Genomic DNA, 19,512 nt, shown 5'->3' on the forward strand with positions numbered 1-19,512 from the left:
GGGAATGACGGGGACTTATATACATATCTTTACATAGCCATCCTCCCAGAGAGGCGTCGACAACATCCAACCATACCTCATCGCGGACAACCCTCGTACCGGAAACATAAAGCCTCGAAGAAACGAGCCCACGATGGCGCCCTCGGAAAACCACGAGACAAGGAAAGGGAAAACAGCTAATGGCAGAACGGCACCGTTGATCGTTCCCGCTCGAGGCCTGAGTGGTCCCCCCCGAGGAACGACGCTACCGATCACGAGGCTTGGCTACCGAGTGTGGACCACGACAGCGAATCGAGCCGAGAGCCGGCGTACAGCGGTCAAGACGAAGAAGAAAACAGGATCGCCGAATAGTAATGATAATCCACTCCACCCAAGGGAGGCAGCGACGAACACGGCCACCACAAAAGCCCGATCAACCAGCCATTGCGACCACCGACAGCCGACACCAGGGTTCCCAGGGCAGGGGCTCCATCCCTGCCCACCACACCCTCCCCGCGATCCTCAGCCTCAACTATCGGGATGTCGAAACCCTGGGGATGATATCTGGCATGGTATTGGTCCGCCGAGTCACCAGCTACCCCGAGCTTTCTCGGGAGTTATTTTTGGAGGGTGGAGGCCTGTGTGAGCGGGTGCGGAGGCCAGGGCCAATCTGGTGACGTCGCTGGGAGCGGCTGGGCCGGGCTGAGATGAAGGTAAGGTAATACGAGAATGTCGTTCCAGCCGGCCTATTTAGGTGCCATCACGGGACCGCTGGGCCGGTATGCCAGGTTTTTTGGCAGCGAACACGGGATTTGGGCCGTCGGCCATGGCCCCAGACGGGTAAGCATTCCTGCCGATGTGGGTTGGGTGAGCTTAGGTTGTGGAACGGGGCCAATGTCTCAACGTCTTTTCGTGGCCTGATATAACTAGCTAGCTAGCTTGCTTTGTTCAGATCGCAATCAGGACTCTGATTGGCAAGGGGAAGGGCACTGTAGCCATGAAGGCCGGGATCAGGTGAGGGTAATTGGATCACGGGCCAGAGGTAGTTATTGCGTAAAAGAATGAAAAATAGTAGAAGAAGGCTGGCTTTAGATATCTAATCCTAGACGGCATGTTTGCCCCCTTTACGAGGTTGTGGTGGTACCTAGGCTACTTCCCATGCAGCAGCTCCTTGGCCATCTCCCGCAGCTTGTACTTCTGTATCTTCCCGCTCGCCGTCTTGGGGTACTCTTCGACCCAGAAGACATGCTTGGGCACCAGGTGTGCCGACAGGCGGGAGGCGACCCACTCGCGGATGTCGGCCTTAGTCAGGAGCGGCGGCTGCCCCTCGCCATCCTCCGTGGCCGTCTCGCCGACGGCCCCGGCCGCCGACTCGAGGGCGGCCTGGCCTCCCGGCTCGCCCTCGACGACGGCGACGCCCCGGTGCGGGACGACGAAGGCGCCGACGCACTCGCCGTGGCGCTCGTCCGGCACGCCCACGACGCTGACCTCGGCGACGAGCGGGTGCTGGAAGAGGCAGTCCTCGACCTCGAGCGGGTGGATGTTCTCGCCGCCGCGGATGATCAGGTCCTTGATCCGCCCCGTGATCTGCACGTAGCCCTCGGCGTCCATGCTCGCCTCGTCGCCCGAGTACATCCAGACCGCCGTCCCCTCCCCGTCTTGCTCCTTCTCCTCCACCAGCACCTCCCGAGTCCGCTCCTCGTCCCCCCAGTACCCCTTCATGACCACATACCCCGCCGCTGCGAGCTCGCCCCTCTCGCCGACGGGCAGCACCCTGGTCCGGTCGGCCGGGTCGACGACCTTGACGCGCGTGTGCGGCATCACCTTGCCCACGGTGGCAGTGCGCCTCGCCAGCGGGTCCGTCGGCGCCGTCATGCAGCTGACGGGGCTCGTCTCGGTCATGCCGTAGCAGATCACCAGGTCGCGCAGCCCCAGGCTGCCGTACAGCCGCCGCATCAGCGACTCGGGCACACTGGACCCGGCCGCGATGCCCTTGCGCAGGTGCTCGGGGAACCGGGCCACGAGGGCCGGGTCGACGACCGGGGGACCCGACAGGCTGCTGCTGGTACCGCTGCCGGTGGCGGCGGCGGCCACCTCGAGCATGGCGACGAGCATGGTCGAGACGCCGTAGAGGCCCGTGGCGCGGTGGTCGGCGACCATGCGGATCGAGGCGAGCGGGTCGAAGGCCGGCGAGGGGAACATGATGGCGGCCCCCGTGGTCGCGGTCGCCATGTAGCCGAGAACGGAGCCGAAGCAGTGGAAGAGCGGCGGCGGGCAGACGATGAGGTCCGAGGGGTCGAGGCCCATGCGCGACGCGATCAGGTAGCCGTTATTAAGGATGTTTGTGTGCGTGAGCATGGCCGCCTTGGGGTGTGACGTCGTGCCCGAGGTGAACTGGATGTTGATAGTCTCTGAGGCCGATAGGGGCGAGTCTGGTGTGATGGGCCGGCTGGAGGGGTTGTATGCCGAGGGGTAGAAGGTCGGTAGAAGGGTGGAGAGCGGGGTCAGGGATGGGAAGGACGGAAGCGGAAAGGAGACCTTCGGGTGAGATAAGGCGTTGTCTGCCACGACGATGGTCTTGAGCGTGGGTATTCTAGGAGCCTCAATTTTCCCGGATGCCAGGTCGGGGACGAGCTCTTGCAGAAGGGGAAGGTTTGTACGCCCACGGCACGGCTTATAGGTGAGATCGGTCACCGCGCCTATGATCAGGACCTCGACGCCGAGGTGGTTGAGGGCGGCGGCAACCTGGTTGGCGTTGAAGCTGGGGTTTAGAGGCACGAGGATGGCGCCGAGCTTGAAGATGGCATAGGTGAGGGTTGCGAATTCCGGGCAGTTCCCCAGGCTGACGGCCACTCGGGCCCCCTTCTTGACTCCCAGAGACCGTAACGAGTCTGCTAGGACGTTGGATGCGAGATCCAACATCTCGTAGGTCAGTGCCGTCTCCTTTGCCTGTGGGACTTCGTGTGATGGAAGCGCATCTTGTCCTGCTGTCGGGGACCTTGCGATCACGGCAGGGCGATCTCCGAACCGTGAAACTATCGAAGCGAAGTGTTCTGGTATCGTGTGAGGGAGCAAGGGGGGCTGAGAATGTTGTGTCAGCCCTCACTGATCCCTAATGCCATCCAGACAACAGAATTGAGGTCCCATAAAAGGGCACTCTTACCTCTGTTGGCCCCTGCGTGATGCTCCTCGTCAGACCATTAATACATCTGGCCTGTCTCAAGCCAGCCTTCGCCCATGGCGAATCACGGGAGATGCATCTCCTCCTCGACAACCTCAGCAGAAGAGCCGGTGATTTTGGCATATTGACGGCAAGTCCAGCGGCTGTCGTGACGCCCAAGCATTCAGAGGACAGCAACTAAGTCAAACACGCCTAGATAGAGAAGATGTCGCCGTACCCAGATATGAGAAGGCGATGGGAAAGGGGGCCCGCCGAGATAGAGATCCCCCCTCGCCGCAAGGGTAACATCGCGCGAGGTCTTGACTGTTTCCCTTCCCCAACTCTTCTCCAGCCCCTCAATTGTTCATGCGGGGTCGCCGAAAATGAGTGCCGACAACTGGATGGAGATCCACCTGACGTAAATCAGTGCCGGATTTCTCCACAAACCGAATTGGAGTCCCACCTCGAATCTCCAAGCAATGCTTCGGTCTACGAGTCGAGACATGGGTCTACATGCTGCGTTGAAATCGAATCAAATACTGCCCTTTTCCCCATGACCATCGTGCTGGGTAGGTATTTTGTCGAGTGTGATGCGCGGTGGATTTCTACGCAGCTGGGTGGGAAACCGGCAGTATAATCTGGCGAGTACCATCTGCCTTGTTGGCCTCGTATTTTCGATAACCATATGGGCACCTGACCTGCGTATTACTCGGCCATCATCAACCGCAACTCTTTCTCATTTTTTATGTACACTTTGTTTGAGGCTGTTGGCCCTGAACGACTCCGTAATATCACCTCTATACCACGGTCTAATGTCTCTCACCCCGTGGAGATCCGCTGGATATGCATCTCAAGAACGCCGGTGTCCATGCCACAAAAACAATCCGATTATTAAAGAATGACAATGTTGAACGAAGAGAAAGGTCGTAAGCGCTTCAGGAACCAGTCCGTTTTTAAGCCCCCTCTAATTACTCCCCAATGTGTCGTTCGCTCTCTGGCTTCCATGTCCCTGTGCAGTCTGTCAGCAATATAGTCGCAGCGGGCGGATCATGCCAGTGCATCCGGGAAGTTGGGTCGTGGGGGGAGGGGAACGACAGGTGGGGATGGTTCTCACCTTCAAAGTCGTGTTTTACAAAGGCCATCGGGTCGTCGTAGTCCTTGGCCCCCATCTGCTGCACTCCGGGGGAGAAGCTGGTGATGGGGAGGACGATGACATCCCCAACACGCTTTGGGACTTCCATGCCGGTAAAATTCCTCCAGTTGATCAAACCAGGCGAGTGATCCATGTCAAAGTATCGCTCGTCGTTGAAATACTCGAATATAATGTCGGTCCAGACGGCGGGGCCCGTGAACTCGATGACGTTCTTGTCCATGACACCCCTCAGGAGGCCGGCCTTCTTACGTCTCAGCGTCTCATTGGTGATGCGCGCCACCACGTCCCGCAACACCGGGTGGCCGGGCTTGCTCTGGATAGTCCACTGGCAGAATTGGATGCGGCGCGAGTACCACTCTTTCCAGTCCGGTCTGTCGGGGTCGGCTTCGATACCAATGACAAGTCCGATGGCTTCGCGAGGCACATTTTCGGGAATCCACTCGAGCGCGCTCCTGATGGCGTACGTGTCAATGTCCGAGTAGATACCACCCCTCGCGAGCAGGATCAGGTAGCGGAAGAAGTCGGCCTTGAGAACGGGCAGGGGAAGCGCCTCGTAGGCCTCGACAACCTCGGGAACCGAAGCATAGAGTAGTCGCAGGAGGTGCAGAGCGACTTGGTCCGTGATGACCTCGTGGATGAAGCCAGGATGCTGCTCGGTCCAGGTTGCCTCTTGCTCGCGAAAAGTGAACTCGGCATTGGCGGGTGTCCATCTCCACGTTTGCCAGATGTAGGCGGGGAATCTCGTCTCGACATCGTAGGGGTATTGATAGGCAAGCTTCTCGTAGAGGGTCATCTTGGACATGTCTTGTATTGTCTTCTGGGTCGATGGGTAGCCATGGCGACTGCTGCTGCTGCTGCTGGAGGAGTCGGAATCGGCAGGCCTGCGATCAGAGGGCGGGGCTGTTGTTGAAGCTTGTTTTGATGACTCGGCGGGAACGTCGTTCTGATCGGACAAGACAGGAGGGGTTGAGGTTGATGACAAGGGCGACGATGTTGACCGCGTGGTCAGGAAGAGGATGGTGAGAAGACACGCGGCGGCGACAAGGGCGCGACGGAAGGTGAGCATCGTGAAAGAACGAATTGCCCCCTAACACAAATCAATGCCATTAGCAACCCGAGAGTTCGACAGCTTATGGTGATTGAAGAGTCAAAATCAAAGAATGCATGCAAGGATAGGATCTTCAGGATCTTGACCCTGGAATAAAACTTGGGACTCAAAAAAGGAACCACCACTAGCGTACATACCTGATTCACCACATGTGGGCCACGAAAATCTTGAGACAGTGAGGGAGACAAGAAATGGAAGGGAATACTCCGAAGGGCGCCTAAAACGAATGAAGAGAATGGGAAACAATTGTGTACGGACTCGACAAGACGAGGTCAAAGTTTGGCCCGTCGAGCTTGATGGTGGCAGGCCAAGAAGGCTGAGGTTGAACAGGACAGCAACTTCTTCGCTGGGAAAAGGGGGGTTACCGTCAGATAGATAGCTGCACTCTCAGTGGCTGACCATACCTTAATTAGTTAGTTACGGCTAACTGTCAGAGTAACGATGACGATCTACGCCAAGACATGCTGCAACCAGGGTTATTCAGGTGATCTTTGGGACGATTGCTGCAAATTTTGCACTGACCGTTTGGTTTCAGAGACGGATAAAGTGCCTAGTCCTATGAATTTTCCACTGGAAGTCCCAACGTAATACAATGAGACAAACGGCACGCCGATTTCTGCCCTTCTCAACCGCTTGACCCATTCCGGTCAGGTACAGAGTACTTAGGTACTTGGCAAGATTGTCTGGCGGGGAGAGACGCAGCTTTACTGCGCTGTGCGAAGGCTGCACTCTGGCTTGCTTCCGGTATTGGTATTCTCGAGTCTCCTTTTCGAGTCTCATCCGGCTCCAAAGATCATCAGGTGGCGGTGCAGCACGATCGTCATGTTGGAGCCAGTGGTACAGACGAACAGGTGCCTTTGCAGTGGTATCATCGCCCAGGATCTGTGTGCCAAGACTGTACCCGCTTTCTAGACTGCACATCTGGGAAGGATCCGCTCATGCAACCCTTTGATCTGGAGGCTGATAGGCAATTACGCGTACAACCTAGTAGAACATGAAACGCATCCGTTCGCTCTGCCAAGTCAGCCGCTCGTACGTCGGCGCCCTGGAGGCTGTACCACACTTTTCTCGAGTTTTCCCATCTTCAAACATGTCCGAAGTTGACTTCATTTCGAGATTCGATTATATCCCCCTTGCATTCCCGCCTGCTATTCGCAGCATTATCGTCCTTCTTTTGGATCCCGTTGCCCGATAAAGGTAGGTAGGTACCTTGTAGGGTACCTTATTTTTTTTAGAGTCCAATTTAGGACCTAACCCAGATTGCTCCTGGACTGTGACGTAATACGAGCCCCGCTAAATAAGCCCGACCTCAGTGCTCCTTGCGGTCTCAGCAGGCGAAGATCACGTCATACAGAACTGGCCCGATTTGCACGTGCAGTATCACTTGTCACTAAGCCCATTGACACCTCTTCCAGGACTCGCATCTCTGAAGAGCCGCATCTGAGATTCAAGAGCAGTTAGGGCTTACTTCGGTGGCACTACCCTCTCACAGCATAATGACGATGCATCGGACTAGTTGGTCACACCGGAGTGGCGCCAGATAGTTGGCACTTCACGGGCTGCTTCACGGGCTGCTTCAATGGTATATTTGTGCAAGCGAAATGGGCAGCTATGGGCTTTCCCAAGACGGGTCCCGCCCATATCGACTGTCCAGGAGCGACACGCTGGATCAAGCGACCGAACTGGCTGAGGACTCTAGGTCGGGTTTATGAAGGCGAAGACACCGAGCGTATCGGCCAATTCCTTGACACCATCATCCAAGGATGCCTCCAAACGTAGAGGTAGGCTGGCTTCAGCATTCCTGGAAAAGTGGCCTTCACAACGAATTACGATCTCAAGCCGAATAGCTTCCTCGGTAACAGGGAATTCAACATCCTCGCTGTCATTGTTCAGTGCTCGATCGTCGCAGCGCCTGATATGACCTCGTTGTGGTGAAGAAGCACTAGCGCAGTTGGCGATTTGCGAAGGTTATCAAGGCAGAAGGACACCAATAGGGCAGAAGCAATTGCAAATGTGCTTGCAAACAGACAGGCATTTATCATTACTAAGTCTAGGGGCTATGTATTCTAAGGAGGTAATGGCGTCCTGCTTGCTAATCTGCATCAAATGACGTCGGGCTGGGTGTAACAGTAGAGAGGTAGGGGGCTAGAGTGAGGCAGAGGTGGCGCATCACAATCTTCCAGGTTGAGACTTGTCTAAGACAGCGGCAACAGCCACACCTCCTACTTCTAATTAGTTACTAGTTTTGCGAGATTTCTAGAAGAGACGACCCTTAATATCAACTCTGTGCACGAGTGACACAGGTTTGTAGTGCCTCGGGACATCTCCTCTCCAGGCCGAGGATATCAACGTAGGACAACCTCAGCTTATCCCACGGCGCTTCCACCATATCGGTCAGGGAATACGAGCCACAGTTGCTGGGAGGCGCCTGGGACCCCTTGGGCTGCAGCGGACGATGGATCAGTCAGGGCAGGCCCTGACCCCTGTTCCTTTTTGGGTATATAAGGCTGGCTATCTCCCGGACGAGGCACGCGATAATGTGATAGCCGCCCCCCACCCCTTCCTTATAAACTACTACCCACTGGCCTCCTCCCTGTAACTCAGCGGGTACTCCGTCGTCTCCCTCGTCCTCCACTCCGCACTTGACCAAGATCCTTGACAGTGTCTCACCTCACATTCAGCTCGACAGTATCCAGTAGCATCTACAGGCCCCCTGAGAACTGGTGCAGGGGCAACCAAGCATGCAAAGCAGCATTTGACCCTTCAAGAGGTGGAGCCATAATGCTTTAGTCGTCAATAGTTTGTTGGGCTATGAATAGGTATTTGCTCGACATGCTCTCCGCAACTCAAACGCTATCCTGCCCAAAATCGCTTCCTGTTCTCAGCTGTCAGGAGCATGCAACCCAGAGTGGCTGGTAGGCACGCACCCCAACCCCTTTACTCTAAGTAGGGCTGCAGCCGCCAAGGATTGGCCAGGACAGGGCTTGATCGGCGACCCCATTGTATATATATGCCCCCGCCCTTCCCTGTCTTAAGGGAAGAAGGCCAGCTATTAAATTGTCGAAGAGGGCTCCCCCTACTCCATACTGCCTGCCAGTGTCCGACCTGTGACCCAGCCGTCTACTCTTCGCTTCCTTCGTCCTTCGATCTCTACCTGACAAAGATCTCTGCCATCAGTTAAGTTTTTCAGCGTCTATTCAAACTCGAGAGAACATTCTTAATGATTCCGTAGAGCAAAACATACACCAACACTAGCTACATACCCCTTCTCCTCTGTTGGCTCGGTTACCAACTGTGCGTTGCAGTCCAATGGTGGAGTGGATACCTCTCCAGATGATCTTGGATACTTCCCATTGCCAAAGTCATATGGGCGAGTAGACTTTGTCGTGTTTTGGGAATGTATCTATGTGAGGTCTTAGGCAGTGTGGGTGATGCCCGCCCGCCCTAGGTGGACAGGGGTAGGAGAGGACTTCACTGTACCTTCACTTTCCCCCTCACCCCGTCTAGCCCTTTATATACAAACCCAAGCAGCTCCAGTAGCAACGAAAATACCTCCTTGGTGTAGCGGTAGCACAGGGAGTAGTCGTAGCAGGTTGCGTGAAGCAGCCAGTCAGCCAAGTTATACCTCGAGATCGGGTAAATCTTTCTCCCCTTTTTTCCTTTTTTTGGTCCTTCTGGCCGAATGCTATGTTCGCGGTTGCTGATGAATTTCTTGTAGCGTTTCAGAAACTGCCCCTCGTAATCTCGAATGTCTTGCAGCATCTCAAGGGCGGCAGGTGAGACTCGGAGGTGCTCGCGTAGCAAAGAATTGGCCCACTGGGGCTGCAAATTTCTGTTGATCCAGAACCAAACCTGGGGATGGCCTGGCCATTGGCGGCGATACATCATCGGTTATTATTAGATAAATTTGGGGGAGCTGGATCTGTCGGCAGGCTCTCGACTCGGGCCGACCCTCTTTGCCGCTATCATACATGAAGGCGCTTGCTGGCACCAAAGAAAACCCAACCTCCACAAGACACCCATGGCAAAGGATCAGGGGTAGCATTATGCAGCTTGCCCTGAGAAGATGTAGGCCGAGGCGTTCTACCTGAAGGCTATTATCGAGAAAGCATTCGGTCAAAGTACGGCCCTGATTATTGATGAGAGACATCGTCCAATGGTTCCTCAATGATTCTAACCCTATGGGTGACATAGCAGCCTTTTGGTTCTTTTCCAAAAGCAGATTGAAGTACATGACAACCATTGTTACCGAGAAAGTCTGAAGCCCCCCTTTTAGCGCATCAAGAAACGTTCCAGTCGTGGACGGAGCGGGGGTCACCACAGCTGGCATTTGAACACCCTATCCGACCAGAATGATACCATCCGCTCGGACACTTCTCGCATTGTAGATCGCTGCGGCTGAACGAGCTATTTTTCTCTCTTTCTAGCGATCGTTGCCTTTTTTCAAGTTCGGCCCCCTTGTTCGTGAGGCCTTTCTATACCAACGAAGCGCAGGCGGGTTTGGAGCCAAGCTCGATGGGTTACTCGTTGCCATTTCGACTTACGACTAGATATAGAAATTGGACTAGGGATCCCTGCTAGAACATTGGAGTCGGCAATAAGTTGACGCGCGTAAGAGCAAGGGAAATTATAGACAGGACTGGAAGACTAGTGCAAGGTAAAGTCGCGGGGGATAGGCAGCTCAGGGGTACCCCGGGTATACCATCTGTACCCGAACTATCGGGTCCCTTCAGCACGTAATTTCCGGCATTTCGCTACCAAAAAGGACACTGAAACGGTAGAGGATTGGATCATTGGATGGTTCAACTGGGGAGCACTAAATGGAACAGTGTGGCGTTAAAAAATTTTCCATGCTGAATTGCGTACCTGACAGCGACAAGGACCCTACATGCAGACCCCCCCCAACTACTCCCTCCCCCTTAAAAAAATTGAAAAAAGCAGGTTTACTGCAGTAGCAAATCTCAGTTGCACAAGCCCGCCTCGGGGCTTGAGCCGTGCCGACTGTCTCACACACCGTCGGGCACTAAGTAATAACGTTCGCCGATCACTTGATCGTCTTGTCCCCGGGTCCGCCCCCCGGCGCCCCCTCCCCCCAAACCTACCTAATAGTACTTTAACTAGTCAAGACACCTTGGAACAGGAAACTCTTACGTCGCACAAATAACACCCCCAGCACCCCTAATTGGCGTCCCGTCTCAGAGGTAGACCAACTCAGCGTGGTATCTTCAACGTAAAATGGTGCTCCTCGCACGGTTCTTGGCATTTTACAGTGCTTCTGACAGGGATAATGCGAGCCTGTTCCCCTGCGACCCGTGGCCGGTGTTCGCATCCAGCGATGAAGGCTTGGGAAGGTACGCTCTCCCAGCTGCGCCTTGTAACCCCTATCCGGAGCTTCCAGGCCTTTCACTGTGCGATTCAACAGTTCGCAACAACCCCTTGTATGGCAGTTCGGTACAATGCTTTGTATCTAACTGCACATTTTGACACCTCCCTCCTTCTTGCCAGCCTAACTGCAAACATGGTCCCCCTCACCGCTGATCCACCGATCCTTCCTCAGTTCTCATCATTCTGGTGTTTCAACGGACGTAAGAGTGACTCGACCGAAATGTCCAACCCTTGTCCGCGCAGTGCAAGATCACTGGCTACCGCAATCCCCGAAATAACCATCAGAAAGAAGCAAAAGTTCTCGCTGCAATTGTGGTTGGTCTTCGTCGGACCCACAGCCCCCGATTCGGAAGTTTTACTGATGTGTGTCTATATGATGGACAGCCCCTGATTTCCCAGTGGTGATGAACAACCAGGCAGTTTCCCTAGGGCCATGTCGGCAAAACATGCCAAAAATTTTGCCCTGTTTTGGCCGGTCTTTTAGGATTACTGACGATGAGATGTGTTTCTTCTCCTATAAAAGGTAGACACTTGCCCCGACCCCCTCGCCAACAAGTAACATTGACCACAGCGCCTGTCTCAGACTCGTGTGCTATCACAGCCTTAAGAAGAGGTGTATGTATCCACCGCACAAGAGAACATATGGAGTTGCCCACTAACGTATACCCAGAACTTGCAGGGGCACTTGGGAGCAGTTGTGGCACCCTTAGATCCTGCACACGCCAACGAAGCCAAACAGCTGCAGATCCACTTTTCTCTCTCGACAGACCTTCGCCCCTGCAATGCCGAGCCGTGTCGACAACACCGCCGCCGGTGTCCGGAGCCGCCGCCGAGCTGGTCCGTCCCCATCTGCCGCAGGACTGGCCGTCCAAGGAGAACCCAATCCCAACCACAGCGCCTTGGTCGACGGCGCTAACGGACACCACGAACCGATGGTCCCGACGAACGGGGTCCAAGATGACACCGGGGGACATTCGCCGTCCCCTGCTTCCGGTGATGTCACCCCCGAGGAACTCTCCTCGGGGGGTGCCTCCCCCGGCAACTTGACCACAGCCCGTGACGGGTCACCTCCGTATGTCTCGCAATACAGGGCAGGAAAGAGGTCTCTGAAAATGGAAGAACTGACAATAGACAATGAGAAGTTCGAACTCGGCAGAAGACAGCGCCACCGCCACCGCCACCGGCACCAACGTGGGCAATTGGCAGATGAACACGTTCTTGCGCGGTCCACCGAGCACGGTCACTCCGTCCGAGGGAGTCGATCGTCCCCTACCGCTGGTCCTAGACGAGATCCTTGCCTATGTCGGGGGCTCCACGGCCAATTCCTCGGCCTCGGCTGACGCCTCCCCCAACGGCGGACCACACAACGGCCGAGTCGGTATCGCCTACTACGCCCCCTTGGAGATCGACGACGTCGTTCGCGGCTCCGGGCCCGGCGGGCAGCACCCAGGCTCGGGTTGATGCGTGGACGTCGGCGACGGGGGCTGAAATATCGAGCAATTGTCGGATGAACAGCCGGGCTCGCTCCCCATGATCAACACACATAACATACGCACACACAACATCTCCGATAGATGTGCCTTCCGCCGGTTCGCGACTAAGCGGTCGGGACCCAGGTCTCCCGGCAATCCTGTTGCTACCCCGGCCCGCTCCGATAGCCACCGGCTCACTCAGAAATATACCCCCACCTCGTGCGGTAGACATTACTCTTCTCCAGGGGGTCCACTAGGACCCCAGTTTTCTGACATTCTTCTTCTAGATAGTAATAAAGCGGAGGATAGAGATAGAGAGAGACTGGGATAGAAGAGTTCCTCATCACAGGGAAGGAAGGCGTTGAGGGCTAGGCATCATCCAGGGAGGAAGCTGTTCTCGTTGGATGTTTGTCGGCGGGAAGGGAGGAAGGGGGGAAACGATGATGGCTATATAAGGGGGCCGGAGCTTTGATGATTCGGGGAGGACTGGGCCCCAGTCTCTCGGGAACAGGATACCAGGGATTTTTTTTTCCAGATAGCACCCTTTATTAATAAATTTGTCGTTCGTTTGGCTAGTTCCTCTGCCGTTCAAAATGTGGTTCGGCCGCATGTCTTCCGTGAAAGGTGACATCAGAACCCGTGCTATTATTATAGTGTATTGTTTGGTAATGCAGCGCATCCCTGGTAGGGCTCCAGAGCCATGGTTCGGTTTAAACTCCTTGACTGGCTCTTGGCTGTCTTTTTTCTTTAATTTTCTTATTTTCTTATTTTCTTATTCACTTTCGTCTCCACTTGGGTTGAGGCCATTCTGCGAGATTTATGTAGCGTTATGACCTTGCCGCGCGACAATTATTACACAGCGTTCAACCGCCGTCTTCGAGAGAATTGAGAGAGGAGCGAGCTTGAAAAAGGCAGCGCCTTTGGGAATCGTACGAGGGACTACCGTGAGGAGGGAAGACCATCTTAGCACTGGACGAAAGAGGTTGCATGTTTGTGGGGGGTTCTGTTCGAGGCAAGGGGGATTAAATACCAGAAAGTCTGTACAGTTTATTAGGTAATGAATTCTTTTTTGGGTTTCCATTAGTAATGTGAATTATAGACTCGGCACAGTATGGAGACAACATGGCCGAGTGGTTAAGGCGACAGACTCGAATTAGCAAATCTGTTGGATTCGTCCGCGGAGGTTCGAATCCTCCTGTTGTCGATATAAATCTTTTTTTATTCTTTTTTTTTATATAAAAAAAATCATTTGTCCTATATTGTTTCAGATAACTGAGGGAAAAGTCCTCACAAAAATTCAGAATCAGTTAGAACTGTCTGTGGTGCAATATTGACTGGAATCCCTGCTCTCAGTGGGCTGGGATTGTTCCGAAAGGCTGAAATATTCCGGTCCCGTCCCAAAGTCCCGTCCACGGGTCTGTGCCTGGGAACCCAACACGTTGCAACACCATAGGTTATGTTAAGAGTTCCCTCTCGCAGGTATCCTAGTTTCCCTGGATCACCCTGGCCTACCTATTACCTAGGTGGTCGCCTCTTTGTGGGGGCTCCCGAACGTAAATCTCATGGCATTTAGCGCAATCCAGCCCGACGACATCCATCCATCACATTATCCCGATGGGTTGAAACAAAAGAAAGCAACGTGCCCCCTTGATTCGTTCGATCTCGTGCATGGCACACTCGGACAAGACACACCAATCGGGGAACCGCCCGGACATACTTCATGGCTGGATTGGAAATGTGTATCTGAGGCGGCGTTGGGCACCAAGACTGCATTGGGGCGGACCTGGATCATTGAATGCATGATCGAGTCGGCGCCGCCCGCGTTTCCTTTCTTCCTACTTCCTCGCATTACCTTTCTTCTCCTCCATTTTGTTCTCTTTCCTTCCGATTTGGCAAGACTTGGCTATCCGGCATCGCAGTAAAAGATGGGGGGTGGTCGTGGTGTATGATCTCCAAGGGACTCGTGGTCGAGTGTGAACCGTTGATAGACACCGCTATGGCTACCTGCATTTCTGGAAACTAGTAGCTTAGCGGTGCTTTGGGCGCCAGATCTGCCAGGGGGAGCATGTTGCTTCCCCGCGGGTGACGTTGAGATGGCAGTAGGTGTTTGCCATCTCTCCGGCTGCGACCTATTCTGTGTTCAGATGTCAGGGGGGCCCTCATATTTCTAGTTTTGTTCCTTTGCGATGGCGATGGATTGAGTTGGGTTTGGGCATGCCAAAGACTCCCCCTGTCCCCCCCTGGCTGGTCCACGGACTGGCTGGCCCACGGACCACTGCTCTGTGTTACTGGACCTAGGCGCCATCACGGGTGCCTCGTCCAAAGAAGCAAGCACCGAGCAAGCAATAGGACTAGGATGGTCATCCCAGCAACCCCTTCTTGACAGTTGACAGGTCGGGTTCGACAGACCCGGCGAAGCTAGATAATCCGGAAATGTGGCAAATAGTAACGGCTCGAACCGGTTCCAAGGTACACCAGCAACGCAGCCCGTTCGAGCTTAATTTGACCACGGCTTTCCGACGGGGTTCCATCTAGGGCCTATAACGTAGCATGTCTGCGACCTTGTGGGCGAACACTGGGCGTCTTAATGGATAGTGTTTATTCAGAACATAACATCAGCTCGGTTCTGATTCCAGGAAATCCGGATCCTTTTAAGTTACCTATAATGCTCGCAGTTTCAGTCGACGGACGCTCTTCTCTATCACAGCCTGCCATCCTTTACAGACTGGAGCATGGGAAGCCAAGCCATGCTTTTCCCGTGTAAGTAACTTCAGAGGATCATAAAGATTATCTCCGTGGGCAGAGAAACCCAGCGTAGCATGTTTGCTGTCTTCGTTTTCCGGTTTCTCTTTTCCCTTGGGATACATATGGGTAAGTTGTTGACTCGGCCTGGTTTGATGATTGGTGGTGACGGAGATGGGAAGATTTTGAGAGCAGTTTTGTTCGCTTGTTTGATGGGGGATGGAGGATGGAGGATGAACAACATTTTAATCATTCCCAGGTTAAACTATGGTGTTGTGTGGCCCATAGATAATTGGGCCTTAAAACTACCAAAACAAAAAATGGCAGAATAGTTTCCACCACCAAGCAATTGGGCTCCGAACTGCACCATGAACGCACAACGCAAATTACATCCGAATATTACGAAAATCTGCGAATCGCTTATGGCTTTTAATTGAGTAATCTCGCATTTCCCCCGTCAACTGCAGTCTCTTTATTGTTGAGAAAATGACTGCACCGAAGGGGGGTTGTGGCAATTGCAGCTCCACCAGGCCTGCACGGAGCTCCACCAGGCCTACACGGAGCCGCCCTTGTCACGTCACGTAGGTACCCTAAAGGACCACATATTCTGGCTGGACCGGCCTATAATACGTTTGAGGAGATATTTGACCTTCTACGTAGGATATGGAGGATCTCACAGAGGTAGAGCGGCTGGCCAAGCGATCGAAGGCTATATCAGCTACGTCAATAACACCCAAGTCGAGCAACACCAAGAAGAAGGGTTCCCGTGGCTCCTGTGGATCCTGAGATTCCCGAGCGAGGTTCCCGAGACGGCTCCGAAGCGGACAAATCTTGCAAATCTTGCACATGGCCGAAGCCACCCTTCAGCTGGTGCCATGGCATACACACTTCAGCGTCGTTGATCGGAAAGTAGAGACGAGCAATCTCGGCAACAATCTCCATTGTGTTCGCCTGAGACCTATTATTGGCCTGGCTGCATTTCGTGTTGTGGTTGGGGCGAATGGGGGGGGGGTGAATAATTTTCTGCGGGTGATAGGGGTTGAGTGTGACAGAAATCTCTGCAAATATCGGAAGCTACCTGTAAGGTACCTATCACCTAGGTAGATCTCAGGTTCGTGTCACACAGTCAGGAACTAGGTAATTACCCACAAGTAGACGAGCTAGATGGGGCCGGATGGGCAGCCGGAAAGTACGGCTCTTAAACCACGCCGCGCTTACACGCCATGCTCTCCCTGAAGAAATGGAAACCTTCAATCTCGAGTTCCGGAGTTTGAATCCGGCCGTCCTCTGATGTTTCGTCGGTGAGGCAAGCAGTGTACAGGGGCCACTCCGACTTCACCGACCAGCGAGATAGGTACATACATGGCAGCCGCCCAATTGGCTGCACAGTCCACAATACGCGGATGCCTCGAGTGTTAGGTAGGTTGCCTTTTATTGTTGGCGCACCACTGCCTATGGCTTGCCCCTGGGTCGCACCTTCCATTCTGGCCATGCAACCCGCCCCCGATTTCTCGATCCTGCACACCCCCCAATCCCGACTCAGTCTTCCTTCTAAAGCAGAACCAAAGACCAGCTTGTTTGCCAACACGCGTCGACAACAATCACTCTCAGAGAACCTTGGATGTTGTCACTCTAGGAATGACGGACCGCACACCTCGCAACATTCCCGTCCACAGACCTCACAGACCTCAACCGGAGGCCCACGACTCGTACATGTCGGAATATAGCCAGCAGTATCCTCCTAACTTCGGCCAACACGAGCATCCAAACGACTGGCTTCCAAGGACGTCACGCGTTGTGCCGATCTCTGGACCTCACCGAGACTTCGACATCGATCCTAGCCCCGAAACTCCATTCCGCACTTCCGCGTGTGTTGACGAGAAGGGACAAGAGCTTGACCATGTTCGACTGGCGAACTGGTCTGGGGATGGTGGTCCACAACCCGCGAGTTCAGTAAACGACTTCGGGTCGAGCATTGGAAGCGACTCGATGCACGTCGGCGCTGGCTCTTTCCCAAGCTCAGTTCCCAGGTTGGTATAACGCGCTTGTGTCCAATCTCATTTTCGGCCAGTCAACCTTGCTGATAGATGAGCACAAGTTCCAGACAAAGTACTGTGGGCGAGCCAGGCTCGGCCAGGAAGAGCGCCAGCAGCCATAGTCGAGCCGAGACGGATGCTGGGAAAGGAGTCATTCCCAAGAGGACCAAAGACGCACACATTACCGAGACTTCTCGGGGCGAATCAACCGCCAAGCGCAAGAAATTCGACAACTCCTACGTCATGCGGGCATTTCAGGAATCCGACGAGAGCCATCTGCCTCGTTGCTCCATTGATGCGGTGATTGACAGTGGCGGGATCGCCACTTCCCTTCCGCCCAATCCTCGAGAAGACTCTCATCGCCCTCCGCTCATCGATGGCAACGCAAGGCGTCCCGAGATTTCCCCTCGGCCGTTGACAGACGGCTACCTCCCTGATGTCGCTGGGTATCCCTGGCAGATAAGGGGATCAACACCGGCCCCAGCCAGTGGCGTGGGCGATGAGGCCAAGGAGGATGAAGTCTTTAGGAGCGCACAAGAGGAATATTATCGGCTCTCCAGCTCCTAATACCGGGATTTGGGAGGGAATATATGACGATAGTCATCTGACAGCGACCAAAAAGGTATTTTCGAGTCGGTGCCGTGGCCACTATCCACTATTGTCCAATTTAAGCCTCGTTCTCTATCAAAGGTTCCCTATTTGCTGGCATCTCTCTCCTGCAAGTTCACATCTTCGCCTCTAGCCCGAAGCGATGCTCGGCCGTCTTGGTCACGAAAACAGCTTTCTGGCCTTTCAGAAAGTAGGTTTTCTGGGAAAGGCTTCTGCTAAGGGACTCGTCCCGTCTTTTGTTCTGGAGAGAGCATATGATCCTGGGACTCTGGGACGCGGATGAGAGTTCTAAGAGGCTGGGTTTTACGAGGTTATGTTGTCCTGCCGACAACATCTCGTATTTGTTCATTTTCTTTCTTCCCCCTTGATGATGTTGAGTCAAGCTACTTCGTACTCCAGGGGCTGAACAAGTCAGATGTAGGAAAGGGAACAGATAAACCAAAATAGACTCCCGTTATTTGTCACTCCTGAGAAGTCCGGCCATTACATTCGGCGAGGCACATATTTAAAGGCCCTTCGGCTCCGCCCAACACTCGGATTGGCTTTGTCTTTTTATTCCCATTCAACCTGGTCACAATTAAAGAGACTTTATCTAGGAACAACGTACTCCAGCGACGGGGCTAATATAGAGGTATGATTGTACTTAATCCACCAAACCAAGAGACTGACGAATGAGAAATTATGCATTGGCTGTGATTGGTTATGAAGCCGTTTTGATGCCATCTATCTAGATCTTGGCCAGCAGCCCTGACTTAGGGAATTACCATCTAAATTGTCTGGCGCTCAATTCTCGAGGACTACTACTCTAACCTCCCAGCTGAGCCAAGTGTCACGTAATGAGCAGCCGCAAATAAGCGATTCCCAGCGAGAGACGGCAGTCTGAACATAAAAAAGTGTCTGATTCCAAGAAAATGTGTCACAGCAAGGACAGGTCACCTATAGTGTCCTGAAGCTTCCACCTTCTAGCAAAACCCTCAACAAATCATGTGCCGACAAGGAATTCACTAGGTACAGTACATGGAAAAAGGCCTGTATAAGTGGATGAGACATTGCCATGACATGACTTAGTTTGTCGAGACTGACGCGGAATAGTTGGAAAAACAAACAGAATGACGCAGATGCCAATAGCCGACATGGGAGAAGGATTGATTTGTATACCTAGGGTAGATTGTATTGAAGCAGATAGTTTATATCGAGCCGGAGAAGAGATAGCAAGTGACGAAGAAGAACCAAGATTTACAGAAATCTGATGTTCTGACAATGTCATGTTCTGACAATGTCATGTTCTGACAATGTCATGTTCTGGCAGTGTCATGTTCTGACAATGTCATGTTCTGGCAGTGTCGAAGGGAACAATGGTAAAGATGAAGCCTGTGATTATTTTGCTGAAAGAGCTTGCTGTCGACATGCGGCGATGGGATGGGGGAGCGGGCGACTTGTGGAGGGGAGCTGGTGCTTTGGACAAGCCAGGTTCAACAGCGGGCAGGAAAACGATTGGGGGAATGGGAAAAAAGACCACCAGAGAGCCATGGCTGAAAGCAGAGAAGGGTCAAAGCAGGAAGGACGAAGCATGGTGGCAGAAGGGGGAAGCCCAGAACCGGCGGCGTAGGCGATGGGAGCCGGAGTTGGCAAAGTTGCTGCTGCATCAAGCGTGAGCAGTAAACACCACAAAGGTAAGGGCGAGGACAATCTATTAATCATTTAATAACTGGTAAAATGTATAATAACCGACAAATTTGATCATTTGTCGCCTGGAAGAGCCACGATGGAGACGGACAATCTAGTCGCCACCACATTGGCCAACGAAATCCCTGACATGGATGATTCTACCATAGGCTCGGGCAGCAACAATGGCGACGACAGCCCAT

The 19,512-nt window shown here is 53.7% G+C and overlaps 3 protein-coding genes and 1 non-coding gene across 4 annotated transcripts; 3 read left to right on the forward strand and 1 right to left on the reverse strand.

Moving 5' to 3' along the window:
- Positions 1-1,128: 1,128 nt before the first annotated feature.
- QBC33DRAFT_562730 (uncharacterized protein) lies at positions 1,129-5,358 on the reverse strand (the record flags this gene model as incomplete). The annotated part of the gene is made up of 2 exons (XM_060430228.1): positions 1,129-3,032; positions 4,254-5,358. 2 exons carry the CDS (start codon positions 5,356-5,358, stop codon positions 1,129-1,131), a joined length of 3,009 nt encoding a protein of 1,002 aa, XP_060279825.1.
- A 5,381-nt stretch (positions 5,359-10,739) lies between these two features.
- On the forward strand, positions 10,740-12,423 carry QBC33DRAFT_242971 (uncharacterized protein). The gene is made up of 6 exons (XM_060422927.1): positions 10,740-10,751; positions 10,958-11,100; positions 11,170-11,308; positions 11,369-11,398; positions 11,525-11,857; positions 11,928-12,423. The coding sequence occupies exons 3-6, from the start codon at positions 11,190-11,192 to the stop codon at positions 12,244-12,246; spliced, it is 801 nt and encodes a 266-aa protein (XP_060279826.1). The 5' UTR covers positions 10,740-10,751; positions 10,958-11,100; positions 11,170-11,189; the 3' UTR covers positions 12,247-12,423.
- Positions 12,424-13,373: 950 nt separating this feature from the next.
- On the forward strand, positions 13,374-13,461 carry QBC33DRAFT_t74. The gene has a single exon. It is a non-coding gene; the product is annotated as a tRNA-Ser (tRNA).
- A 2,835-nt stretch (positions 13,462-16,296) lies between these two features.
- QBC33DRAFT_243005 (uncharacterized protein) lies at positions 16,297-17,681 on the forward strand. Its single transcript, XM_060422928.1, has 3 exons — positions 16,297-16,418; positions 16,568-17,029; positions 17,098-17,681. Exons 2-3 carry the CDS (start codon positions 16,638-16,640, stop codon positions 17,600-17,602), a joined length of 897 nt encoding a protein of 298 aa, XP_060279827.1. The 5' UTR covers positions 16,297-16,418; positions 16,568-16,637; the 3' UTR covers positions 17,603-17,681.
- Positions 17,682-19,512: the final 1,831 nt, after the last annotated feature.

Source organism: Phialemonium atrogriseum (genome assembly GCF_030411735.1).
Source record: "Phialemonium atrogriseum strain 8032-3 unplaced genomic scaffold QBC33scaffold_30, whole genome shotgun sequence".
Taxonomy (NCBI): domain Eukaryota; kingdom Fungi; phylum Ascomycota; class Sordariomycetes; order Cephalothecales; family Cephalothecaceae; genus Phialemonium; species Phialemonium atrogriseum.

Coding starts and splice junctions, on each gene's coding strand:
- QBC33DRAFT_242971 (XM_060422927.1), top strand. CDS start 11,190: ATGAACAACCAGGCAGTTTCCCTAGGGCCATGTCGGCAAAACATGCCA. Junction 11,309..11,368: donor TGTTTCTTCTCCTATAAAAG/GTAGACACTTGC, acceptor CGCCTGTCTCAG/ACTCGTGTGCTATCACAGCC. Junction 11,399..11,524: donor TATCACAGCCTTAAGAAGAG/GTGTATGTATCC, acceptor GAAGCCAAACAG/CTGCAGATCCACTTTTCTCT.
- QBC33DRAFT_243005 (XM_060422928.1), top strand. CDS start 16,638: ATGACGGACCGCACACCTCGCAACATTCCCGTCCACAGACCTCACAGA. Junction 17,030..17,097: donor TTCCCAAGCTCAGTTCCCAG/GTTGGTATAACG, acceptor GATGAGCACAAG/TTCCAGACAAAGTACTGTGG.